Source organism: Eutrigla gurnardus (assembly GCF_963514095.1).
Source record: "Eutrigla gurnardus genome assembly, chromosome: 4".
Taxonomy (NCBI): Eukaryota; Metazoa; Chordata; class Actinopteri; order Perciformes; family Triglidae; genus Eutrigla; species Eutrigla gurnardus.
In genome coordinates, this window is record NC_139918.1 from 26,241,602 (window position 1) to 26,267,324 (window position 25,723).

The following is a 25,723-nucleotide window of genomic DNA, read 5'->3' on the forward strand; positions in this document are numbered from 1 at the left end:
CTCTGATGCAACCTGCTGATGACACTCCGTGATGCTCTAAGCTCATTGGAAGTCCCTCTGACAACATCCTGTTTGAAGCATCGCAATGGCGATGTACTGTTGATCACTTGTCAGGTGTCGTCTCAGTCTCATGACGTCAAAATGTGAACGGCATGATGAACTCTTTAAATACCAATTCTAATTGAACCAGGACATTGATTGGTTGATTCAAGGATCAAACACCTGTTGTGAAAAGTAAAAAGTACTGAAACATTGAACAGTTGGCCATGTGCATTCAAAAGTTTAGAGAATATCCCTAACTTTTTGTGAGTAGTGTGTGTGTATATGCTATATCAATAGCTTGATTTGGTTTGGCAAGAGGAAGAAACCTTTAGGTATAAAAAAAAAAGATTCAGTAAAATCTTTTCTCATACTTAATAAATAAATATATATATATATACACACACACACACACACACACACACACACATATATATATATATATATACTGTATACTCTAAACAGGTATTCTACATTATTATGCTGGGGATAGCTTGAGTTACCGCCCTAATATTTTCACCTTTCTCTTCCTGTAGAGGAGAACAAGGTATTCTCGTCTACAGAACTGAAGAGAACATTTTGCTAGTTATGTTATCCGCATAACCTGGTGTGTCATTTGATTGAAGCACCTTCCCACCTGGGCTCTTACATTAGATGGTTTTAATTCATTGAAAAATACCTGAATGGTGCAGTGCATCATTTGTCATGGGAAGTGTGTGGTGGGCGAGAGACTGCACCTGCTGATGGAGACACAGGTCACATTTGTTTAGAGAAAATTCCATGAGTTAGCACTTGAGACTATTGACGCCCGCCTCCACATCGCTGACAACCTGCATGTGGGAGGCAGCGTGTTCACAGATGGAGGCAGATTGGGCTCCAAGCGCTAAAAATGCATACCGAGTTCACAGTCGAGCAGGAAACATGGGCATTTAACCCAAAGTGGGCTCCATCTCTTCTACGTGTTTTTAAAGACTTGCCTTTTCATTTGGACATCACAAAAGCCCCGTAGATGCATTCAAATGTTGTCAGGGCAGTTTTTGATGTGAGGTTAGATAGGTTAGATTATCCTTCTCTTCCACCTACGCGGAAAGATGGAGAGACTGAATCACTTCCATCCGGTGATTGGCTTGGAGAGGGGGATTTGCTGCCACAGGAAAAGCATGCTAAACTGAATATTAAAATGAATCTAATCTCTTGTAAGGGAAGTCTTGGCTCGGATATGCAACCCCAGAAATATAGCCCTCTTGCCCCCAGAAGCTTATCCAGCATGGGACCAATTCTGGATCTATAGATGTGTATACATTTTCTGTTTTAGAGGTAAGAACACAACAGAATAAAGCTCTTTTGGGTATAATAATAAAAAAGTATGTGGCTCCACAATCAGTGTCCCATTCTTTGTGTGTAAAGAAGCTCCAGACTTCATTCCAAACCTTTTGTTTCATGAGATGATTGACATTGTACCCGTTGAAACCCTTTTATGTGTATAATCATCGGAAAGAGGAGCTAAACAAAAGTGAATTTGGAGGTGTGAGTTGGCGTTTGTAGCATGCTGACTAATATCTTTCATTAATTCCGACTACCATGTCAGGAGTGGGATCCTCCCAGATTCCACACGTGGAAATCATTCTTAATCCGCATGCTGATAAAACGTGCGCTGATCAAATAGAAGGAATTAGCCATAAAAGGTTCATGGACATCCTGTTACATCAATCGAAGTTGGAGGAATAAGGCACTGTTCTGAACTGCTGACCTTTCTACCTTCAGCACACTGGCCAATCAAAGCTTTTAATTTAGCCACAGGAATGTCTGCTCTTAGCCTTTCAAATGACTTGTGAAAAAATGTAATATGAAGATTTTATTGACATAAAAGTACATCGACATGCTCATTGCTAAAGGCTTAAAAATGGGAGAATATTTTTGCTCAATTGACAGGTTTCTCAATTTTTAAAATAAACCTAAACACATGTTTCATATTTCCACTTCCTACAGTCTAATGCATCAGCTGTCACCTGCTTTGGTTTGGCACGAAAAATAATCTGGCTAACGCAATTTATCGTTGGCATTCCGGTGTGCTCGTGATGGGCAACGGCTCCCAACGTGCCTTCTGACGAACAGACAACGCCATCTGTGGCGTACACGTCACGTTTGAGGCAGCATTGAGTTTTCATATAGGTGTACTGACACCCGCCTACGAGTCACTGACAAAACTACATGCGGGAGGGAATGTGTTCACAGGAGGAGGCTGTCTGGGCTCCAAGAATACCACGTTGATAGACATGCAAGTAAACAAGTCCCCAGACTCCTGCTGAAATATAAAGGGTTTAAACTCACTCACTACATAAAGCAACATTTGTCGTAGTCGCACACAAAAACATATGTATCTGCCCGTATTTTATTCTTAGCCACAGTTGTCAGTTCGAGGGTGATCCCTTCATGCATCACACGTGATGAAGGAACTGAGTCACTTCCGGCTGGATGGCTGTTAGATGGAGGGATGCTGATGGAAGAGAAGCGACAGGAACTGACTGTGGACCTTTAATTGGCCGGCACTTGTGCCAAGTAGTAAAAAACACTATGAAACGTTATGTTTGGTACTCGAAGGCAACTGTATTGGCATGCATCCATTGCTCTGGTGGAATATAGTAAATAGACGGTATGGCATATAAAATACGGAGAATTTGTGTTTAATTCTTCCTCCTCTGTTTGGTCACCAAAGAAAGACACACTTTAAGACCACCATGAACCCCAATATAGACCGTTTTTAATCCAAGTAGTGTGTTTTTTTGGGGGGATTTCAGGCCGCCACAATCTGACATATAGCATCGACCCGTTCATCTATATGTTTCTGTCACTATCTGTAAATTGTTCTTTTTGTTTTGTCATCGTTCAGGCTCCGTTTTTCCTCACTGCTGAAAAGTGAGAATAGAAGGAGTGGGAGCTGGCAGCGGTCCATCCCTTAGAGCTCCTAATACCTCCAGCCTGGTGTGATAAGTGTCCCACGTTATCCGGCAGTAAGTCTCTGCATCTCTACTAGTGACGTAGTTCAAACTGGCGTTCGTGTTGAAATAGCACCACTTCATGTGAGAGTGGGAGAAAGACTGCCATACTTTTTTTTGTTTTGTTTTGTTTATCTGTGGGAGCGTACGCTGCTTCTTCCTCCCACTGCACGCTCAAACACCGTTGTTATTTGTCGACGAATAATACAGATTTGTTTTTTTTACCACTGACCATATAATGTGTGTCAGTTTTGTCAAAAAACCCTTTCTTGCGTCGTCTTACCGTGTGATAGCACACTGAGCCCCTGGGTGTCTAATTCAGAATAAAACATAATTTCAGTTCTTCTTTCTTCTGGTTAAAAGAGTGTCAAAAAAATATCTTGAAAGTAATGTAACTGAATGTGAATATTGTTTTGCTCCTTTTGTCAGTTTTCCAGACAGATTTAAAATGACTAAAGAGATCATTTGGCACATTAGTGGTCAATATAAAGACTGACAGCCTTGGTGTATATTATGCTTTTATTTGACAATAATATACCAAATTGCATTGCTTTAATCTCTTCACAAAGATGTGTTGGATTATCACATTTCTTTCTTTTCTTTCTTTTTACCTCATGACTCCCGGGGTCAGTGCCCTCCACATTCTCAGCTACTGAGGACCAGCTTTGGAGCTTAATATGCAGCCTCTCCAAGAAAGACACCGACCTGGCCTCAGGGTGTATATATATATGTATAGGTATGTATATATAGGTATATGTGTTTTCCAGACTTTTACACCTTTTGAATCAGATAAATGTTTATTTAAACACACAATCATATCAGTAAACAACTTGCAAGATGATGTTCGATGCCGTCAGCATTTGGCTTGAGCGATACTAGAGGTGATACTGATAATCATATATTTATATGGTAGCTGATTCACTCCACCTCCTCATAGCAGGGATGCCCTTCCTTTCATAATCAATAATGACAACGTTGAGCTCATTTGCGTCACTGTCACACTTTTTACTTTCAGGCATCAAACAAGGGGAAACGCTTGCATTTAATCATCGTGTCTCATCATGTATTTATTTAGCCATCAGTGGTTTTCATGAATATTCTTATTGCCAGTCCGGGGACATATTAGGATGTCTGCGTCACTGGCTGCGTAATGGTGGAGTAGCTGTAATGACCGGAGGCTTGTTTCCAGTGGCACTCCAAACACCTAACGTATTCATTTCCTGTTAACTCATTGGTTTTATTCAAATGCTGAGAACCAGTTTTAATTCAGGATTTTCCTTTTTTTTTTTTTTTTTACAGTACCTCACGATGGTGTCTGAAAAACATCTAAATGGGGCACAGATTACTGTGTATTCTCTTAATGTAGTAGCAGTAGTCTAAATCTATGTATACATCGATCATGCATCCTACTTGTTTTTTTTAAGCTGCACATGCTATGCACACTTCTCACCTTTTCTCTTTGCATTGGCTCAGCCTGACGCCGAGCACAAGGCAACCAGTCCCAGGCAAGACCGGCTAGTTGTTGGTACCATCTGGTGTTGGTCGGTTCCTTATGTGGAAACTTGTTTTTCTGTGTATAGATCACACTGCAGATTCCATTCCATCTGTTGACCCAGTGGAGTGATGAAGACAACATCCAATCTGATTGGCTTTGTTTGGTTTATAATATAATATGCTTTAAAAAACATATTTATGTTGCTTTATTCGACTTAATTGACCACCAAACTCATACAACATACAGAACTATCTTTGTGGCTTTTGTCCATGGCAACATAGGCCACATTCACATTTACAACATTTATCAATGCAAATTTAACAAAACAAAAAATCTATATCCGGCTTGTCTCGACGCTCAGTTCATGCAAAGCGTCTCTGGAGAGCAGATGGTTAGACAGTGTCACACAACAGTGTCTCTAAATGTGTGAACAGGGGTCACGGTAATGTGACACGTGTTAATGAGTGAGTTAGGATGGAAATGTGTTGACTGGCTACGGGCGAGATACACTTTCAGTTGATCTCTGATAGAACTTTTTTCAATAACGTACCAATTTTTTATATATTTTCAGGTCAAGTACCCTCTAACCAGTGCATTTTTGGTAAAAAGAAAAAGTATTTGTTGAGGCAGTTGACAGTTTATGGCAGTTAACAATTGCTTTATTTAACTTAGATGTATATTTTTATTGATCTTATAGTTTTTTTTATTTATTTCAGGTATTATGCATGGGGGACTGGAGGTGATGCCAGCTGACACCCTGGACACTGACACATGTAGAGAGTCATCAATTAACCTCCCCTGCATGTCCTTGGATGAGTGCGAGGAAGCCAGAGAACAATGAAAACTCCACACTGAAGGCCGGCTGCCACCCGCAGGATATGTACAGTTAAAGAGGTGAAGTTTTGAAAAATGTATTTAAAAAAATGCAGGTTAATTGTCAATTCCAAATTGCAATGTGTACATGTACAAAAATGATGTGTGCGCATGTATCAGCCCTATGATAGACTGGCGACCTGTCCAAGGACCCCGCCTCTCAGCCCCTCACTACTCTGAACAGGGTAAGTTTAACATAATCTCATAATACGTGCATTAACACAACCACACAATATGTTTAATTGAGGGATGTGAAAAGCATTAATCACTGACAGTGGTTTGACTAGTAGTAGTAATAGTGTGAAACCAAACTCAACCACTAGAGGGCCAATGGATATATATATATATATATGTGTTATTAAAGATGTGTTAATGTTGAAACGCCTGTGGTAGATGATGTATATATATATTTTACGCTTATTTAAACAAATACATACATATAATATATATATATATATATATATATATATATATATATATATATATATATATATATATATATATATATATATATATATATATATATATATCATCTACCACAGGCGTTTCAACATTAACACATCTTTAATAACACATTTTTAAAAATGAGTAAATTTTATTAAGAGAAGTGTTATTTGTCTTAACTACTCTGATGTATCACAAACATACACGCAATGTATTTGCAATAACAACGCTGCGGTGATTATTATTATTATTTTTTTACTTTTATGTAAGGACAGCAGCGTTATATCACACATTTTTGCAGAGTCAAGGAACTTGTGTGCGTGCGCGGTTGCGCAGTGCGCACCGAACACTTTCCCCCACATTGGCCACACACACACTTGTATAACCGTTTAGGTAACAGTCGGGCGCGCGGAGCCAACCATCGGCACCGCTTCATTCACCGGCAGCTGCGTCGTAGTGATTTGCTCTCGCCTCGGACATGAGGGACGGAGCCGTGGGTTTCCACGTGAACGCGGTGACAGCCTTATGTAAAAAGAGTGGCGGCGCGAGAGGCGAATGGCAGCGCAGGGCGCCGGGTGACGTTGCCGCCCCCGTGGGTGCGGACGCCGCCCATTGGCCCGCAGCGCCACGGGGCGGAGAAAGACGGCTCTCTGGACCAATGGGCGAAGAGCTGCGGGCGGGCGTCTTGAAATGAGGACACTGCCTTCGTTGAAGATCCAGGGCAGAGTAGCGTTTCCTGAGACCTGCACGGCAGAGAGCAGTGTGTCAGACCCGGACCAGATCAGCCTCAGATCCCACCACAGGACGGGACCCGGTTCGCTTTCTCTAACAGGGACCACGAAGACCTTTAAAGAAACAAATAGCAGACTCTTATTCCACGGACGCAGCGAGGATTTTTCGCATTTGTGTGAGGTTTGTGACATTTAAACTATTTATTCGAGCTTGTCAAACGTGTATTATCTGCGTCGCTGTTTAATTATCTGAGTTTTATAAATGGAGATGGAGACAACCTCGCCGTTTACCGCGCCCCTGCCCCAGTTATGTAAAATACTACCTTGTGAACGTGAAGCGTGAAAGTTGCATAACTGTGTCAGTGTGAGACTCGATCCCGGTCAGTAGACTACAGCAGCCCTGCCCACATGACGTAAACCCATTAATGTCACCCTGTGACCTGCGCTCACATGAACTCTTTTACATAAGAAGCAGAGATGCATAACGATGTGGGCCAAGTTGCAGCGAGCTGGGGAGCAATAACTGGTGGGAATCTCCGAGTGACGTCGGTGCAGCGATATAGTCGCCTTACATGAGTTTAACGCAGCAGTTTGCGTATTTGTCTATGAGGTAAAAAAATAATAATAATAATAAAAAAATCTTACATAAAGAAAGCATGGCTTTTTGGAATCGGAAAGACATAAAATAGGAATAAAAAAACAACAAAAATCGAAATAGTCAAACATTTAGACATTCCAAGCAATATCTGCAGAGAAATGAAAATCATAAAGCAAAATTAGTATTTAAAGTCACCTGACTTTTGTGATATTGGGGCTCAAGTATTTACTTTATGTGAGAGCAGTATTCGGCTGCAAGCAATGTAATGGATTACATTGTTCCAGTAAAATATCTTGTATCTCATGTCAGCCTGTTTTAAGCCTGATGACACAATGCATTCTTTTTACATTATGTAAAGAGCTTTAATCTAAAATGGTGGTTATTGTCTCAACCACGACCAGCATGACAATCCACCCTCAAAAGTGACAGCAGCAAACTGGAGTTCATATCAACATCCTCTTTACTGGTCGAGTGTATTAATACTTCTGTATACCTGCACTTTTACCGTGAATGCTTGTTCAGGGCCAAAGTCAAGGTGCTGGTGATTCTGTGTGTGAGAAGTAGACCAGCACCCCCCAGAGTCTGATCTGGCAGCGGGCGACTGGAAAAGGGAGGAGATGTGGTGGCTGACGCACACATGGCTGGCAAGGGAGAAGTCATTTGAACTTGTGCGTCTCACTGTTGTAATAAAATCAACATACGACTTCTCACAGGGTCTAAATTTCCACGCCCATGATTACAGCATGACAGGAGGTGCTTGCATGTTACATTTTTTTGTTGTTGTGAAGTACGTTATTCAAGTTTTGGAATCTGGTGAACATGTGCGTTTTCTTAAACAAGCGTTTCCACAATCTCAGTGAATGGAAACCCTCTCCGGTGTCCTCTAATGCTGTAATAACTGCAGGCATGCAGTGTTTTATTCTATACGAACCACTCACTGTGCACTTATGTAAGCCAGCATGCAAACTGAGTGGGGCTCACACGCTGTAATTGGAACGAATGCTCCCAACGTGAATTGCAGTTATAAAACTACAGCTGTTGTATAAGATGATGCATTAGATAAAGTGATCAGAGCGCTGTGACATGAATGTTTTTTTTTGCAGCACAGAGGAGAGGATAAGGATATTTAATGATGAGAACAGAAACGACGAGACAGTCCGTTCACCAAGGCTCGACTAAACAAATTGGACCGAATTTAAATGTAATTTCCAAACCTTGATTACAATCTTAAATTGCATGCTTTTTTACAGTGAAGAGGTGATTTATTTTTAAATGATCTCCCTTAAAAGTCTCAGATTCAGAAAAGGCCAAGTAGGCAACATGTTCCCAACAGGTTCGTTTTCAACTCTAGATGGCTCAGAATTAGTTTTTTAAATTGCATTAAAATGACTGAAAGAGCCCAAGAGGAGTAATACATAACCTGTGATTGAGTTATGTTTCTCATTGTGTCTTGTTAGCCACCTGTTACACGTCGTACCCACATATAATCCAGGTCACTCTGCCGTACTTCTCCGTCTGTACCTGCTGTCTAAATAATTGAAGTTGCCGTGCCAACAGATTTGCCGCGTTGAAGAGCAAACGAGGTTGCTGTCTCACAGTGACTGTAGCTGCTAACTAGCGTGAACTCTTGAACTTTATTGATATCGGTACAATGGCAGTCATTAACTTTGGACCAGACTGAGTAGCAGCTCCTGATAACACACTCCTGTGCAGAATGTTGAGTATGAACAGTATTGGCAGAGTGGTCTCTCTATTCTGTGGTCCGCTGTGTGCAGAGAAGGCTTTCTACAATGTGGCTTGTGTTTTTTATTCTGCAGAAAATGGCTTAAACACAGCGCCGAGCTCAAGTGCTGCACTTTACACGGAAGGAAAGTCTCTAAAATATAAAACAAACTTGTTTTCTTCTTGGTTGTCTCAGCATGTCTCAGCCAGTATGTTGTTGACACAGAAGAACCGACATTAAATGACATTTAACAATATTAAATGTTTGGACCAAGGCTTAAAGCAGTTCCCCTTCAGTCAACCGTGTTTGTTTGTTGTCAAACATTTTCTAACTTTTCAACATTGCACACACACACTCACACACACACACTATGCACACACACATCTTTCAATGGACCATTAGCAGATCTGTGAGCATCGCACTAGGAAAAGCCTACGTCAGAAATGTCTGTGCTCGTATGACGCTTTCGCTAACCTGGTAAGAGAAAATAATCACATTCTCATCTGCCCCTAAAGGCCATTTAGGAGAGCAAAGGGTCTCTTCAGTCACAGGAGGAAATAGATGCTATTCCATTATCAGGCAGAGAGGAAGGAAGGCAGTCGGGTTATCCCTGATAACAGCCAGGCTGGAGGCTATTCACAACACTGGGGCCTTTGTGAACCTTCACATGCTGCCTAGGAGCAGAATGAAGACGAGCTTTCTTTTGTTCCACCTGCGCTCTAAACCTCTCAGTTTGATCCTAATTATCAGGTGAGAATAATGTTTCAAAGAAACAGAGACAATCATACATCTATGGTGTAATTAGTTTTATAATTATGGGACGAAGCAGCTCATACTAGCTTTTCATCTCAATGATTTGCTCTTGACCTCTTTACTACATGTAACTCTCAATGCGGTGTCTGCTAGATAGATGCCAGAAATTCTCTTGGGAATAATCTGTCAGTCTCTCTGATGCTGGGTGGTAGAGCGGGTCGTCCTCTGATCTGAGGCCGTTTGATCCCCGGCTCCACCAGCTCCGCATGTCAAAGTGGGTGTGTGAATGTGTTTAGATGCTGATCCTGAGGGTGCATGTTGACATTGGCTTGGTTGGAAGACGAGAAAGTCCATTTACCGTTCCTCCATTGTTCCTTAGTTCGTCATTAACCAAACTTATGAATACATAGTTGTTGTCATGGTTGAACTGCATATCCCTGTAATTAACTTGAAATTAACTTGATTAAAATTGTGTTTGTTTGTTTTTCTGCTAGGTTGCCATTGGCAACCAATTCTTGATCTTTGGTTGCCATCGGTTGCAACCACTTTAAAAACATAAACATAACCAACATAAAAAAACCAAGACAGCAAACATCGAAAAGTGCACCTTGAAATATATACATTTTAATTCATTTATTAGTAATATTTAAATATAGAATCAGAGAAAGCTGCACATGGGTGGTCTGTTTATTCGCGTTCACACATGCAAGAAATGTGAGTTGTTTTTTCGACGGTGGGAGGAGGGAAAAGTTCGACAAACCTGTCAAGCCTACTTGGATCCAAAGAAAACACGGCCAAATCTCCACACCGTCGGCCAGCAACCTATGGTGACATTCAGATCACAGCTGTAAAGTGTTTGTGTCCCAGGGTGGACGATCCTTTGAAAGGGTTCGGAGAGCTCAGATGGGACGGACCCGCTGTTCCCAAAGGCCACACTGTCTGTACATTAAAGTGAACGAACTTCAGAGGTCTGGGCTTGAATCCTGCTATGTGCTCTTATAAAGACATATTGTTGAAGGAGAATCAAAGAAGCATTGATGTGCATGCTTGTGTGGGTGTCTGTGTGTGCAAATGCACATGCAAATCCCACCATCACAGTGTTTTTGCATATTTTAAATGATGTCTTACAAGTCATGTGTGCTTTTGGCCACTGATTTCAGTTAAGTTTACATTTTGCAGAGACTTGAAACTTATTTGACAGGCATTACTTCATGACTAACGTGTATCATCTTCTCTCAACAGATCAATCCGTGTCCTCTTCCATTCTTTCTGGCAAAGTCCTTGTGAAAATGGGGTGATATTGTTCTAACCTCATCCAATTACAACTTACCTGGAACAAGCTCGGCACCGAAAACCCTTCCTGATGTCTGAAGATTCAGACCTCAAGCCCTATCGCTTCTCAGTCCTGGAGGACCAGGACCGAGCCTCATGCAGCTCCATGCCAAGGGGGGCCACGGGTTGCAGCTCCATGGCTCAGCTGCACCGGATGACCGGCTACAGCCAAGGTGGGCCCGACCTCGGCCTCCGCTCAGAGGGCAGCGACAGCAGCGGTCAGGACCCGCCCACAAAGCCGCACAAGCATCGCAAGAACGCCCGGTCCCGCTCGCTCCCCGAGGAGGACGTGGACATGAAGAGCAGCGGCTCCAGCGGAAGCGGAACCGAGTCGCACGGCAATGAAAGCCACGGCAACGAGAGCCACGGCAACGAGAGCCACGGCCACGAGTCGATGGGCAGCTCCAATGGGACCAGTAAAGACTCGGCTCTGCTGCAGTCTTCTGAAAGCAACAAGAGGTCAGTGAGAGAGACTTCTTATCTTATATAAGATGTGTTTGATTATGGATTTTTAGTGTGTCTTACATTACTGAGCCAGCGTTTTTGAAGAATTTTAGCTGAGTTAAACATCTGTCAGCAGCTAGCTCCTTTGCACTCAGTCTGTGCTGATAGAACATTTCCGAAATCCGGCCTTGACGTGACGACATCCTGGCCAAATATACCAAAAATAGGCTCAGGCTCGACGCGGTCGACTCACGAGACGACCGCAGCGGGTCTTGAAACAATGGGGGGGGGGGGGGGTGGAAGAAATAATATGACTGTTGCTTCCAGTGGGAAGACTGGATTGATGTCATCTAGAGAGGCTGGCATTCTCTCAATGCCAGACGGGTTGTGTCATGCTCTCCAACTCCTTGTTGTTCCCATGGAAACGCAATGTTTGCCTCTGTTTGTCTCTGGGTGCCGCAAGCCATTTTAATGTTCTCTCTCTCCTTCAGTCTCCCTTACCTAGCTTGACCCTTTGAATCCATAACATTTTTTAAGCCACTCCCTCTTCTTGTTTGTATAGAACATAGATCACACACACACACACACACACACACACACCCACACACACACACACGCACTTCTTAGGCTCTCTCTCTCATTCCCTCTGTCTCTCACCCTTCTAACCTTTTATACCCATGTTTTGTAAACTACTCTCTCAAATCCAAATAGACTCTGTCTCTCTCTATTGCTTTTTTAAAACTAATTTCCCCACTTTTTCTACTTCTCTCTCACCCGTCTCACTCTTGATAGACAATTTCAAACACCAATATAAACTATCTCTATTCATTGCAGTCCATTAACCAGCATGTAATCTGTGATTTTTTTTTTAATTTTTAATTTGTGGACAAAGGCCAAAGTGTAATTTCCTCGCGTCACAAAGACCCCGCTCCGCCCATCTGTGGTGCTCAGCTGTGCATTTGTATGTGGCAGGAAGGCAGAAGTGGCGTAGGCTGAAGTACCTCTTAAAGAAACAGTCCTAAGTTTGAGTTCCATCAAATCCCTGAGACGGGGATCTCGGGACAGGCCAAGTTGCCCTTTTTTTTACCCTGGTGTAATTGGTAGAATTGGATCCCTCCTTTCTCGGAGAGGCTTTTTGTGGATGTTATGTCTATACTAAGTCATTTAAGCCTGTTATCTATGCCAACATGTTGTATGTGAAAGGCAAGTCAGTGTCTCTTGGGAGCTGCTGATTTTAGTGTATTGGTGCAGTGATATACCTGCAGGATAATACAATGGGCCACATATACACAAACTTCACCAGATTCTGTTTTGAATAAAGAAACCATTTATTGGATTGTTGATCGAGTTCATAACATCGTCAGTGTAGGGTTTCCTTTTCTGGTTTTTATTATCATTTCTTGACTCAAAATGAATTTATGCAGTTGATTCCCTGCAGTTATCCGTGTCTCTTCAATGCAGTGAGACAGCAACACATATACACACAGGAAGGTTTCCAGTCACTAAAGAAGCCATCATTCCCTGATCTTCACCCTCAAGCAGAATCTAAAGTGGAAACTTCCTCTGCCAATTTGAGAGAGCTGTTTCGGGAAGTGTTTCCATGACCCACAGACTTACCTACGTTCAGCGAATTAGCCAATCGGCCGCTAATACACGTTAACTGGTACTAAAACCAGCTGTTGCATTCTTAAGCACTGCAGGCTATATGTGGTTGAATTAGATGCCTGCTAGAGCTTAGACAGGCTGATTATAAAGGTGCTCTCCACGGCAGGTAAACAGATTATTCATAGTAACCTGAGTTGTAGCTCAGGTGAGCCAGTATCTCATTTAGTTAGTAATGTCTTAATTGTTTTAACTGAATTGTCTCCTTTGTAAATACTTTTGTATTTTCCTTCCTGGCCAATCCAGAGATTATATAATATATATATTTTTTTGCTGCTGCTGTGAGTAGCTCCTTTATTTCCTTTGTGCACTGCGTTGAGGGACAACAGTGTGCTTTGACAGCGTTCTGACATCCTGACTTTGTCACTTTTCCAGTTGGAACACATTACAGCATATTCTGAAACCACGCTGTGGTTTTGGACAATTCACCATTGTGATAAAAGTCTTTCAACAAAGCCAGGTAGTCCTCCTCACCTTGGTTACGAAGGAGAACCAAGAACGGAAACCCCCCTGTTTTGTAATACATGTCTGCAGGAGGTGGCACACAGACTTACTGCCATGCTGCCAATTAGCCTACTGGGATAAACTGCTTCTGAGTAGCACTCTTAATACAGGCTCAGTCTGTCCAGTTTTAAACCAGCGGTTGGGTTCCCGAGCACCGATTTGATAGAATTAGCTTAAAGAGGCTATATGTAAAGGTGTTCTCTATTCTTAGCCAGGTAAGCAGGCTATACATAGCAATCTGAGTTGTGGTGAGTCAGTGTCTCAGAGGGCTTTCGATTTGAGTCCAGTGATAAGCTTGTAGGTTAATGCAATGGATCACACACACACACACACACACTCTTCAGGCCTTCTACACAAAGCTTATTTCATTTAATTCATAAATACATAATTTTATGCTTTAAAACTAGAGTTGACAGACATACAGAAACAGACACGATACAGATTGGACATATTGAAACCACAAAATATAACAAAACGGTCAATTTAGCCACCAAGTGGGCTGAGACCAGCAGAGATCTGAGGTGATTCAGGGCACCAAGAGAGCTGCTTTCAACAGACCCATGCTTTCAATCCCCTGTTTCAAGTTGCATCTGAGCCTCTAATGCTTGTTCCACCGGTGCTCTCCTGCTGTGGACCTTTTTGTGCTACAGAGGTGAGGCTGACCTCACAGTGTACTTACCTTTGTAACCTGGCAGCTAAGTGAGAGCCAACAGCGTCTCCACTCTTCCCCATTCACTTCCACGAAGGCAAAAACGGGCGTATCTTTTTATGGCTCACTTTTCACGGAGCTTGAGTGCTCGTGCTTTTCATTATCCGGTAACACCGTAGCAGTGGTAGACATCTCAGCCAGGTGAGAAGGACAGAAATGATGCCAACACCGTTAATCATTCTTCTTCTTCTTCTTCTTCTCTAGCTCGAACTCTCACAGTCCATCTCCTCCCAGCAGCTCCAACGCCTTCAGTCTGCTGAGCTCAGAGCAGGACAACCCTTCGACCAGCGGCTGCAGGTTTGTGCAAACCTTTACATCGTTTATTATTAGCTATTATTATTATTAGGGAATGCGATATCTGACTCGCCGTTGTGATTGTGCAACTTGCAGTAGTCAAGAATCTGCCAAAGCCAAGACACAGAAGGAGATGATTAAAATCCTGAAAGAGCTGAAGCTTCTCCTGCCCACCGAGAAGAGGCACAATAGCAAGTCCTCCACAGTGAACACCCTCAAGTACGCACTGCGCTGTGTCAAACAAGTGGAAGGTAAGGTTAATTCATATATATATGTATATATGTGTTCCTATTTATCTTCATTAAGCTGTCAGTAGGTTCATAAACCACATGCTGTTATTTGCACATCAAGAATGTCTTTTTTTGTTGTTGTTGAAAATCAGGAAGCATGGTAGCTAAATGAGATCCTGGAGGGAACTTTGTATTAGCAGAACTATGGGTAATGGTCTGTAAAAGCTTAATTAGTGCCTGCCTGAATGTTTACAGATGTAAGTGGGTGGGTTGAGGTGCAACAGCACAATGAGTTTGGTTGTTACAAAATATGACGCAAACCAGCGTAGCTGCTGAGACACTTTAATAATGAAGTCATCTTTTGGTCGGACTCCTAACCCGGGTTGACTTTTATAAAGTCTCTGTCTGTGTGTTGCAGCCAATGAGGAGTATTACCAGCTGCTGATGACCAGTGACAGTCAGCCTTCGGGCATGGACGTATCCTCATATACGATAGAGGAGATCGACAGCATTACTTCTGAATACACCCTCAAAAACAATGTGAGTCACTGAACTTTAAAACCAACAGAAATGTTTAGCTGCATACACTGCTGTAAATATTAAAAATGCTTTGTGTTTGAGCACTTTTTTCTCCCACTCAACAGGACATCTTCGCAGTAGCAGTGTCTCTGGTCACGGGAAGGATTGTCTACATTTCTGATCAGGCTGCCTCCATCCTCAACTGCAAAAGAGAGGTGTTCAAGAACAGGAAGTTTGTGGAGTTCCTGACGCCGCAGGACGTTAGCGTGTTCTACAGCTTCACCACGCCGTACCGCCTGCCCTCCTGGAGCATGTGCACTGGAGCAGGTACACAGTAATACTAATAGATCATAGTAGTCGTTATGGAGGAAGACTGTCAAGTTCTACACAGTACATAAGAGATCCAAGGATAGCTGTTCATTATAAGTTCAGAATTCATTCATAAACCGGATGATGTTTGTCCATGATGATGATTTTTGTGCTGGAAGTTCACAAAAAAAAGCCCCAACCAACGGAAGCCTTGACTCTGTTTAAATTCATTGTGTTTAAATGTGTTTTGATGGAAATTAATCTTCCTCGCCTGCTGGAGCCAAGGCCTCCATCGAGCATTCGGCGGGATCGTGTTGCTTTTGTTTTAACACATTTTATTTGTTCTCGATTCAGAGTCATCGCCGAGCGACTGCATGCAGGAGAAGTCCTTCTTCTGCCGCATCAGGTGGGTGTTTGTTGGTTGAAGCACGGCGTCGGGGCCATCTGCCGCTCGGACCCGTTTTTGTAGTTTTTATTCATGTTGTCATTCCACCCGCGATGTTTATGAATTAGCTGATGACATCATATGCTTGTGAGCCTGTGAATCTTTCCAGGCCAGTGTTATACATATAGTCAGACACACCTTACTCCACTTGTTAGGACTTTACATCCACTTTGTTGATCTTTCACAACAAACCTTCCTCTGCCAGACCAGAGATGATTGTGCTTTGCAAAATGTCCTCAAACTCTGACCAACACACCCCACTCTCATTAATCGTACACAGACACAGCTAAATACTGCCCCCTTGTGTTCAATAACTTGAAATCTAAAATCCCAACAATCCTTGTATGTTTGCAGCGGTGGTAAGGAGTGTGAGGGCGACCTGCAGTACTATCCATTCCGCATGACGCCCTATAGGATGAAGGTCCAAGACACCGTACACACCGAAGACCAGTTCTGCTGCCTCCTGCTGGCTGAGAGAGTTCACTCCGGTTATGATGGTAAGAACACTTTCTGTATATTGGATTAATCACATTTACAAAAAATGTCAGAATTCCTCTATCTTTTAAATAAATATCTTTTTTTTAAAGCCATGTGTAGGTTTCACTCCTGCTTTCTAAACTAGTCCAAATTCTATGTTAAATAGAAGAGACCTTAACAATTCAAATCTTTTCACCTTCCTTAAAGCACCCAGAATTCCAACAGACAAACGCATCTTCACCACCACACACACTCCGAGTTGTGTGTTTCAGGATGTGGATGAGAGGTAAGCCATTCTACTCACTTCCTGAGCACAAATTCCCCGACTATCAGAGGATATAATAATGTCGGTGTTGCTGCTCGCCCACTAACAGATGTGTTTTTGGTGTGCTTCAGGGCGGTTCCTCTCCTCGGGTACCTCCCCCAGGACCTGATTGGCACACCACTCCTCCTCCACCTTCATCCCAACGACCGACCAATAATGTTGGCCATTCACAGAAAGAGTGAGTCTATAAAATGAAATACATGTTGGTATTCCCTGTGTCTGTGCCCCGGAAATCCATTAATATCCATGATATCTTGGCTTCCTCTGCAGTTCTTCAGTTCGCCGGACAACCTTTTGACCACTCGTCCGTCCGGTTCCGTGCTCGAAATGGAGAATACATCATTCTTGACACCAGCTGGTCCAGTTACGTCGACCCGTGGAGCCGCAAAGTCTCCTTCGTTATTGGAAGACACAAAGTGCGCATGTGAGTGTTACTGTCCTGCCGAGTCTGTCATCGTGGCTTTCAATAAGTCCCCTTTTCATAAAAAAAGACATTTATGATTAAATGTGCTTTCTTTCTTTTTGACCAGCGGCCCCGTGAATGAAGATGTGTTTGTGGCCCCGGTTTCCACCATCCGTGAGATGAAGACCATGGACTCTGACATCCAGGAGATTACTGAGCAGATCCATCGGCTCCTGCTACAGGTGAGTGAGGATCAGAGCGTATAGAAAGTTTACTGCGTTTATGTAAGCCATGATGAATCCTAGAAGCTAATACATACAACTGAGGGATTAAAACATCTTACTTTAATATTTCAAAAAACAGAAACAGAGTGGTAATTGGACTTTTCTCCCTCCTCATATCAGCCGGTCCATAACAGTGGCTACGGGATTCTGAGCAGAAATGACCACCTTGTGGGCGTCAGGTCCTCTAGCGAGAGCCTTAACGACTGCGGCGGGAGCAAAATCCAACAAGAGGAGGAGGAGGAAGTGAGCGACAAAGTCAGACCGGTGAGTAGGACCCAAAAACTAGTCCAGCGTGTTCCAGCTTATGTGGTGCTTCATCCATGACTCGCCAATAGAAGATAACTATAATAACTGACTGATATGAAGTTGAATTTGGTTCAATTTATTCTATATGACGGTATTTTGGTATTGAAATATCTTACCAGCATATTTAAAATCAGAGCCCCGTGTCTCTATTTCCCAGCGGACTTTTCAGGAAGTCTGTAAAGGAATACATCGTCAGAAGAGCCAGGAACTGCAGCAGACGACCAAACTAGACACCAAGAAAAGCATTGGCAGTAAGTTTAGCTGACCTGCTATTCCTGTGAAAGTAGAGACGGTCACAAATGTGTTGGGATAATGTCACGTTTGTTGTAAAAATGGCCTCTTGCATCCTGGAGTAGCTCCTAACTCCCGGCCTTTCCTTCAGTAGAGTCTTCACAGAAGAGCTCGGCAGTGGTGCGGCCCAAAGACTCGGCGGCTCCCCTCAACTGGAAGGACAGCGGCGAGGAGAGGAGCTCCTCTTTCCAGGAGGACGCGGCCGTCAATGATCAGACCTACTCCTACCAGCAGATCAGCTGTATGGACAGCGTTGTCAGGTACACTTGAAGACTCGTAGCCCTGATCCTGACCCAGCCTCGCCAACTTAAATGTTATCGTAGAACACAGACCAAAAATGATACGCTTGCAGACTATTATTACGATTATATTTGACTGTAATTGATGATGATTGGTGTTTTGTCATGTGTGCTTCAGGTACTTGGAGAGCTGTAATGTTCCCATCACAATGAAGAGGAAGTGCCAGTCTTCCTCCAACACCACGTCCTCCGACGAGGACAAACAGAAGGGACCAAACCGCATGAAGTTGTCTGAAGGTATGTGTCACCTCCATTGAGTAAGGATAGCACAGGCACTTACAGTGTCAAACTGATGATACAAAACTACGGCCTTTTCCTTTATCTCTCTCAGATTCTACAATGCCAGTTCCTTGTCAGTATCTCTTGTTCTCTGTTCTCTTTGGCAGAACCAGCCTTGTTGAAGGATCATTCTGATACCTCCGCTTTGGACGATCGAGACAAAAAGTCAAGTGACGCGGCCACAGCGGTGGTGGGCACCTCGCTGCCCTTACCAGTACCTAACAAACCAGAAAGTGTGGTGTCCATAACCAGCCAGTGTAGCTACAGTAGCACCATAGTGCACGTTGGGGACAAGAAACCTCAACCCGAGTCAGGTACAGTGCCGTGGGAATGTATTCGCTTCAAACCTGATTTCCTCTATGTTTGCATATTTATCACACAGAGATGTTAGACAACTAACACACTGTAATGAAGCTGCTCATTTTATTTAAATAAGGAACAAAGCATATCACCCATTTGAAAATGAACCACGTCAAACACAATCAGCTGCAGTAACTTCCGATTTTAGAGCTGAAACTACTCAGTGTGACAAATAAGCAGACACAGAAGGAATCAGGAAAGGGGCAAATGGCTTTTCACAGCACTGTAAATTCAACTTTACACCTGTATGTGTGTGTACGTGCTTCTTTATATGTATCTTTCTATATATGTGTGTGTGTCTAAACAGTGGATGCTTGGCTTAGTTCTGCTCAATGTGCACAAAACGTCTGCAGGGTTATTGGGTCCCGTTCACAATAATTGCAGTGGTGGTGGTAATGATGATTACGATCATGATGGACACAATTGGAACCACAGGTCCACAGCTGAGTACCTTGCTGGGTAACATGATGCAGCGAGCATCGGCAAATCAGCGAGCATCAAGGAAGTTGCTTGTTCAATGGCTACTCTGTTTTATAACGAATGTGTAACCAGTAATCCACCACCTTGGAATATGTAACGTTTAATTGTTCCAGAACTTCGAACCTCACTGGATTATTTAATGTTTTCTCAACAACGATGAACGGAGAGACGCAACAAATCTGTACAAAACACCACTATTTGAGTTATCATTATAGCCCATGAGTGAGCCAGACTCGCGGCTAAATGATTCTCCTTGTGATGGGAATATGTACGTGAATAATATCTGTGTCCATAAGTGTCCCAAATTCAAGTCTTTCCAATGCTTGATTAGTGCTACTTGTGTTGGTGTCACTGTCGTTTGCTTTAGTGGTGTGTTAAAGTCTTTTCTCCACTCTCACCCTCTGACAGAGATCATAGAGGATGTCCAAGGAACAGGAGAGACGGTAGAGTCCAGCCAGAGCCCCAGGGCTCCTCTTTCTGTTGTTTCACCTCCCAGTCAGGAGAGGGAGTCTTCCTACAGGAGACTCGGCTTGACCAAGCAGGTTTTGGCGGCCCACACCCAAAAGGAGGAGCAGACCTTTCTGTGTCACTTCAAGGAGATTCGGGGACTCACGGCGATCAAAGAGAACTGCTCTCAGTACCTGGAACGTCAGAGGGAACAGCTCGCCGGCGATGGTACCTACATGTGTGATATTAATATTTCCCTTCCCAAGTTAAATGCCGGGATTTCTCCGACTGCCTGCTTGTGTTGCACCACATCACTTTTTTCAGACCTAAATACTCTCTCTTTGTTAACTCGCACATTGCCTCTTACTGCCACGTTCACTCTATTCTTTTTAACTTCTTGTTTTTTGTCCTCTCTAACCTCCAGCTGTACCGGCTGCTCGATCCTCCAAGCAGGGCGTCCCGACTGCAGAGCCGACGGCTCGGCGAGGCACGCGCAACAAGAAGAAGTCGAAGCGAGCGAAACAGATGGAGTCCTCCGATAGCACAGTGTCCCATCACAGGCTGCAACACCCGCGGCCTCCTCTTCTCATCCACGGCCTTAACCCGACCTGTTGGTCTCGCTCCGACACCTCGCAGTCGACCTTTCCCATGGCCTACCCGTCCGTGATGCCGGGCTACCCCGTCCAGGTTTACCCCGGAGCCGGTTCCATCGCTGCCCTCCCAGACGCCACTCTGCAAGGCTTCGGGGGCAGTCAGGTCACCCAGGCTCCTCCCTGTGCCCCATCCATCCACCCCCCCATGGTCACCCCCATCATGGCCATAATGCTGCCCATGCCCTACCCTCCGATGGCGCCCGGACTGCCCCCTCCACAGCCGGTGTACCACGCAGCGACTGCTGGTGGCTTCCCCACCCAACTGCAGTCTTTTGGTCCGGCTGCGTTTCCAGGCCAGGTGCCGTTCGCGGCTCCGCCTCCCCTCTGCGTTCAGCCCCAGTTCAACTCGCAGGACCACTACGCTCTCCAACCGGGCTACCTGGCCCCGTCCTTCTACTTCCCCCCGTCCTTGGAAACCTCGAAGGCCCCCGTGGTGGAGGGCCAGTCTCGCTCCTCCACCCCACAGTCTGGAGGAGGGGGAGCGCCGGCGTCTCCTCCTCTCTTCCAGTCTCGCTGCAGCTCACCCCTCAACTTGCTGGAGCTGGAGCTGTCTGTGGACCGGCAGGACAGCACAGCGCTCTCCTCTGGAGGACAAGGGAACAACACAGCTGAACGGGAGAAAGGAGCGAGTTGCATCCAGGCCAAGGAGAGGGAGCTGAAGCAGGTGAGCTAGGAAAACCTTTTTGTTTGCTTTCCTATTCCCTTTTTAAACCCCCCAATGCCTGTGACTAATATTCTTCACCTGTAACATTCTTAAAGAAGAGTTAGTAAGAATGAAATGTAATCATTGAAGCTTGTTAGAACATCGTCACAGTGATCCCTCCACATTATTCACAGTAATCATATTGTATTGCTATGCTATCAAGTCAGTCTTGACTACTCAGAGTGTTAATACATTTTGTTTTATCCTTTACACCCTTTAGTCGTCTCACAGTCTCCTTGGTCCACCTGGACCCGGGTACTACGAGGGCTCGCCCTGTGTCTCTGAGCGCTTGTCTTGGGACAGAGTGTGCTCTAGGCTGAGGGCTCACAGCAAAGAGGTAGGCCAACCATCAGAAAACCTCCACACTTTATCCAGTAAAAGCTATAGCCAACAAGTGACCTTGATTTTACAGAAGTATGAGACTTTATGAGAAACTTTAAAAATGAAAAATGAATTGGTAACTTAAACATATCTACCAGGGAACCAAACCAGGACTTGAACCACCCCTAACTCCTGAAATATGCTCATATTTGAGTCTAAAAATACTGAGGCTGGATGCAACACAGCCAATGATACTGCTGCCTCTGTCGTAAATATGGAGGAGCTATGAAGTCACGCTCCACCTTAACGGTATCGCTTTAATATTTTGTTTCTGCAGGCAAGTTCACCTGGAGACGGAAACAACAGCGACGCCAACTCTTTGTCCAGCGACATGTTGGACATTATTCTCCACGAGGACTCCTGCTCGGGGACCGGCTCGGCCACCTCGGGGTCCGTGGGCTCAGGGTCCAACGGGTGTGGGACTTCAGCCAGCGGGACGTCTAAAAGCAGGACGTCGGGCAGCGGGACCTCCGGCAGTGGAACAGGTCTGGACTTCAGTTTCAATCTCATGGATATGATTCAATAAGTTCAAGTTCACACATTCTCATGAATTAGGAGGAAAAAGCAGAATACATGTATGGAAAAAAGAAAACATGAAACAGCTTTGGTCTGATTTTAATATTCAGTTATGTAGCAGCGTTGGCTCTTCTTTTACTTTTAGCCCATGTTTATAGTCACAGGTTTATTAATAAACAACCCATATCATAATATTTACACATGGAAATGGTGTATTGTCATTTTTTGGAGTTAAAATCTGCGTTTCCATAGTATTAATACCGTGATATTTGTTTCTCAGGAAGCAACAACAGCAGCAATTACTTTGGCAGCGTGGACTCGTCCCAGAACAGCAAGAAGGTCAACGGTCACTTGAGCGGCAGCGAGGGAAGGCCGATGGAGCTGGACCAGAGGGAACACTACACCAAGTACGGACAGCAGGAGCCGCTGTGGCTGCTGTCGGCCAGCACGGACGACAAGGTCATGATGACCTATCAGATGCCTTCGCGGTGAGTAGGAGGACGGCAGCGTGGCCAGTGAGCCGTAGAATAGAGGCCCAGCAGAAACCAGTGTTTCATAGTTAAGTTCTCTTCCTCATTAAAAGATAAGTGTCCTGTTTGTAGACGATGGAAGATGTGTCTGCAGCCTAGAGACAGAAAACATCAGAAAATGTTGTGATAGCTTCTCTGTGGCTGCATTTAGAAATACCACAACTCATTGGGGAATGATAAAACTGCGAAAAAACCTCAATCCAGCTCTTTGCCCTCACAAGTTTCAGGCAAAAGTTGTTAAACCGTTGGTGTTTCCTTGCACGCCCATATTTGTGAGGGACCGCCTATATGAAAATTTCATAGAAATTGGGAACGCTATGCAGTTTTTGACCACTAGATGGCACCCTTAACATTAACAGTCAATAGGCGAGTGGGCCTGGTGCACTCGATCGTTATTAATGACTTTAATAGCCGTTATCATCCAACCCACTTATTTGCAAACGCAACCCTCATGCAGGTTAGTCAGATGTGACTGTTGGGTGGAGTATCAAATGGGTTTCTGTCTTTGCAGTGACATCGAGAGCGTGCTCAGAGAGGACCGAGAGAAGCTGAGGCTGCTGCAGAATAAGCAGCCACACTTTTCAGAGGAGCAGAAGAAGGAGCTCACGGCGGTTCACCCCTGGATTAAGAAGGGAGCTCTGCCCAAGGTCATAGATGTCAAGGTAGGAGGGCATTTAAAATACGAATTCTGCTCAACTAATATCATTTTTGTTTGGCTTTTAAATTAAATACTTGGATTATCAGCGTTTTAGTTTCAATTCATTTTAGACGATTGGCTGTTTTAGATACATGAAGGTGACCTTTCACCCTCTCTTTGTTTGTGCTGCCCAGGCCTGTTCCTGCTGTGACGCCGCCTCGGAGAAAGCAGCAGCAGCAGCAGAGGACCACCCAGACCTGGGTATCGGTGATACAGAGATGGGGGAGACGGGCTGCCAGCGGAGGCCCAGAGAGGAACCCTCAAACCCTATCTCAGACGCAGCCAGCTAGATAGACCGGCGCAAACAGTCAAGACTTTAGTAGAACGTGACGGACTCATTCATTTGTTTCTGTGTCGCATTCAACAAAACGCCGCGTACGCAGCGATCAGGACATCCTGAGAACCCATGACTGAAACGGGACCGCGTGCTCTGAAACACCAGGCAGCACGTCGGAGGTCAAACCCCACCAGCCGTCTGGAGGCTGCAGCTAACATCTACATGCCAGGAAGTGGCCTCTGTGGTGTTCTGCTTACGGTAAATGAGCGAATTCAGCATCCAGCGATGTGATTTCCTCTTATTACAGCAGCAGTGTGGTGAGAGGAGGCTAAGTTACGTTTCAGTCACTCGTATCATGGGTAGTAGACGTCTAGCACCAAATGAATGCACGTGGGCACTTTGTAAGGGGGGCTGCACTGGAAGAACACACATGTACGTCTGTTGTATTGGGCCAATGTACCTACCAGTGTAATTTCACCATTTATAGGAAATGAAAGAGCAAAAAAAAAAAGTTCTTGCTCCTGTATATGAGCGTGCGTGTACTCACCGGCAGAGGTTGACGTTTCCGTCACCTCCATCCCCAGTGGAGAACATAAATACAATATGATGCAAAATGTACATTTCTAGTACAATCACTCTGAAACGAATGAAGTAGAGGTGTAAAGTGTATAAAGGAAATTCCTAGGTGCCTATGTTAGACACGGTGGGGGTGGTGAAAACCTTTGAGACTGCACTGAGAAAAGGACAATTAGGTGAAACACTCACTGTAAAGAGACAGTACACACACACATATATATATATATATATATATATATATATATATGTTTAAAACTGCATTGTTTTTGAGCCGCCTGTGTCCCATGTTAGAATGCAACTCCTAAGTTTTCATTCTTTTATGCATATTTCCACACAGCCTTTTGTTTTCAGCATCAGCCGTGAATCTTGCCTCTCATTTTAAAGAAGCATTTTAATACTCGTGTGAATGTTAATGTAAGTGTCTTGGAATCCAAACGTACTGTATATACATACATATATATATTTTTTTTTTACATGCACTAATGGATTCTATGTAAAGTAAATTGTTTGTTTTTTTTAAGTTATTTGATGGAAAATTCATCTTTAAGAAAAAAAAAACGTGCAGGAAAAGATGAATATTGTTCTGTAAATAATAGGATAATAATATACAGGTGGACAAGAGTGGTGTTGTTTATGGTGGGCGGGGCTGAATATAAAGTGAGGAGAGTTTTTTTAAAGTGTGTCATGTGACACTTGAAATGTCCCCCCCTCATAAATATGAGTGGAGGATCCTCCCGAGCATCCTGTGGAAGTGTCTGAAGCTCATTACCGTTCTGTGTGGTCACCTCTCAGAAGTGGAAGTTTAGGGTTATTGCAGGTATAAACCTGCTCGGACAGACGTCACGTGACCTTCACTTCACTTTGAAGCTCGACGAGTTGAAACTGTATTTTGTCATTCGTCTTTCTGTTATTTGAACAGACCCTGACAACTTTCTCTCTTTCTAATTTCAATGGCGAACATGTGTCATGTTTGTTGAATTGTACTCAAATAAAAAGACATTTTTCCGAGTTTACAGATATGAATCTTTATTTATAATTATGAGTTCACGCATGTAAGTGTGCAGCTGCATGAGCAGCCTGGATGGATGGAGGAGGGAGTCTTCATTAAGACGTGAGCTGGAGGAAAATAACGTTTTTTTTTTAATGCAGCTTTAAAAAAAGAAAAAAATATGGATCTTATGTTTAAAAAAAGAAGGAAAAAAACGTATTTGTTCTCCTGCCTGGGGTCGTGACATTCACCTTCCCGATGCAAATGTCTCGTCTGTCCCGACCTGCTGAAACAATAGCTGGGATGTAATCCGAGTCTCTCCCTGCAGACAGTCGGATCCTCCGGTCCAGG

At 43.9% G+C, this 25,723-nt stretch overlaps 1 protein-coding gene across 4 annotated transcripts; it reads left to right on the forward strand.

Moving 5' to 3' along the window:
- The first annotated feature begins 6,582 nt into the window (after positions 1 to 6,582).
- On the forward strand, positions 6,583 to 24,422 carry per2 (period circadian clock 2). Of its 4 annotated transcripts, none has more exons than XM_084008094.1 (24): positions 6,583 to 6,759; positions 10,895 to 11,443; positions 14,508 to 14,600; positions 14,694 to 14,848; positions 15,246 to 15,367; positions 15,472 to 15,673; positions 16,010 to 16,061; positions 16,455 to 16,597; positions 16,785 to 16,863; positions 16,974 to 17,080; positions 17,173 to 17,326; positions 17,433 to 17,547; positions 17,710 to 17,853; positions 18,053 to 18,146; positions 18,278 to 18,446; positions 18,604 to 18,722; positions 18,872 to 19,078; positions 20,013 to 20,279; positions 20,476 to 21,368; positions 21,628 to 21,744; positions 22,066 to 22,273; positions 22,585 to 22,792; positions 23,346 to 23,496; positions 23,666 to 24,422. In XM_084008094.1, the coding sequence occupies exons 2-24, from the start codon at positions 11,016 to 11,018 to the stop codon at positions 23,819 to 23,821; spliced, it is 4,383 nt and encodes a 1,460-aa protein (XP_083864220.1). In that variant the 5' UTR covers positions 6,583 to 6,759; positions 10,895 to 11,015; the 3' UTR covers positions 23,822 to 24,422. The 4 variants fall into 4 exon arrangements, with proteins under 4 accessions (XP_083864220.1, XP_083864221.1, XP_083864222.1 ...); XM_084008095.1 differs by having other exon boundaries at positions 18,281 to 18,446; XM_084008096.1 differs by lacking the exon at positions 21,628 to 21,744.
- The last annotated feature ends 1,301 nt before the right edge of the window (positions 24,423 to 25,723 follow it).

Coding starts and splice junctions, on each gene's coding strand:
- per2 (XM_084008094.1), top strand. CDS start 11,016: ATGTCTGAAGATTCAGACCTCAAGCCCTATCGCTTCTCAGTCCTGGAG. Junction 14,601..14,693: donor CCTTCGACCAGCGGCTGCAG/GTTTGTGCAAAC, acceptor TGCAACTTGCAG/TAGTCAAGAATCTGCCAAAG. Junction 21,369..21,627: donor AGGAGAGGGAGCTGAAGCAG/GTGAGCTAGGAA, acceptor TACACCCTTTAG/TCGTCTCACAGTCTCCTTGG.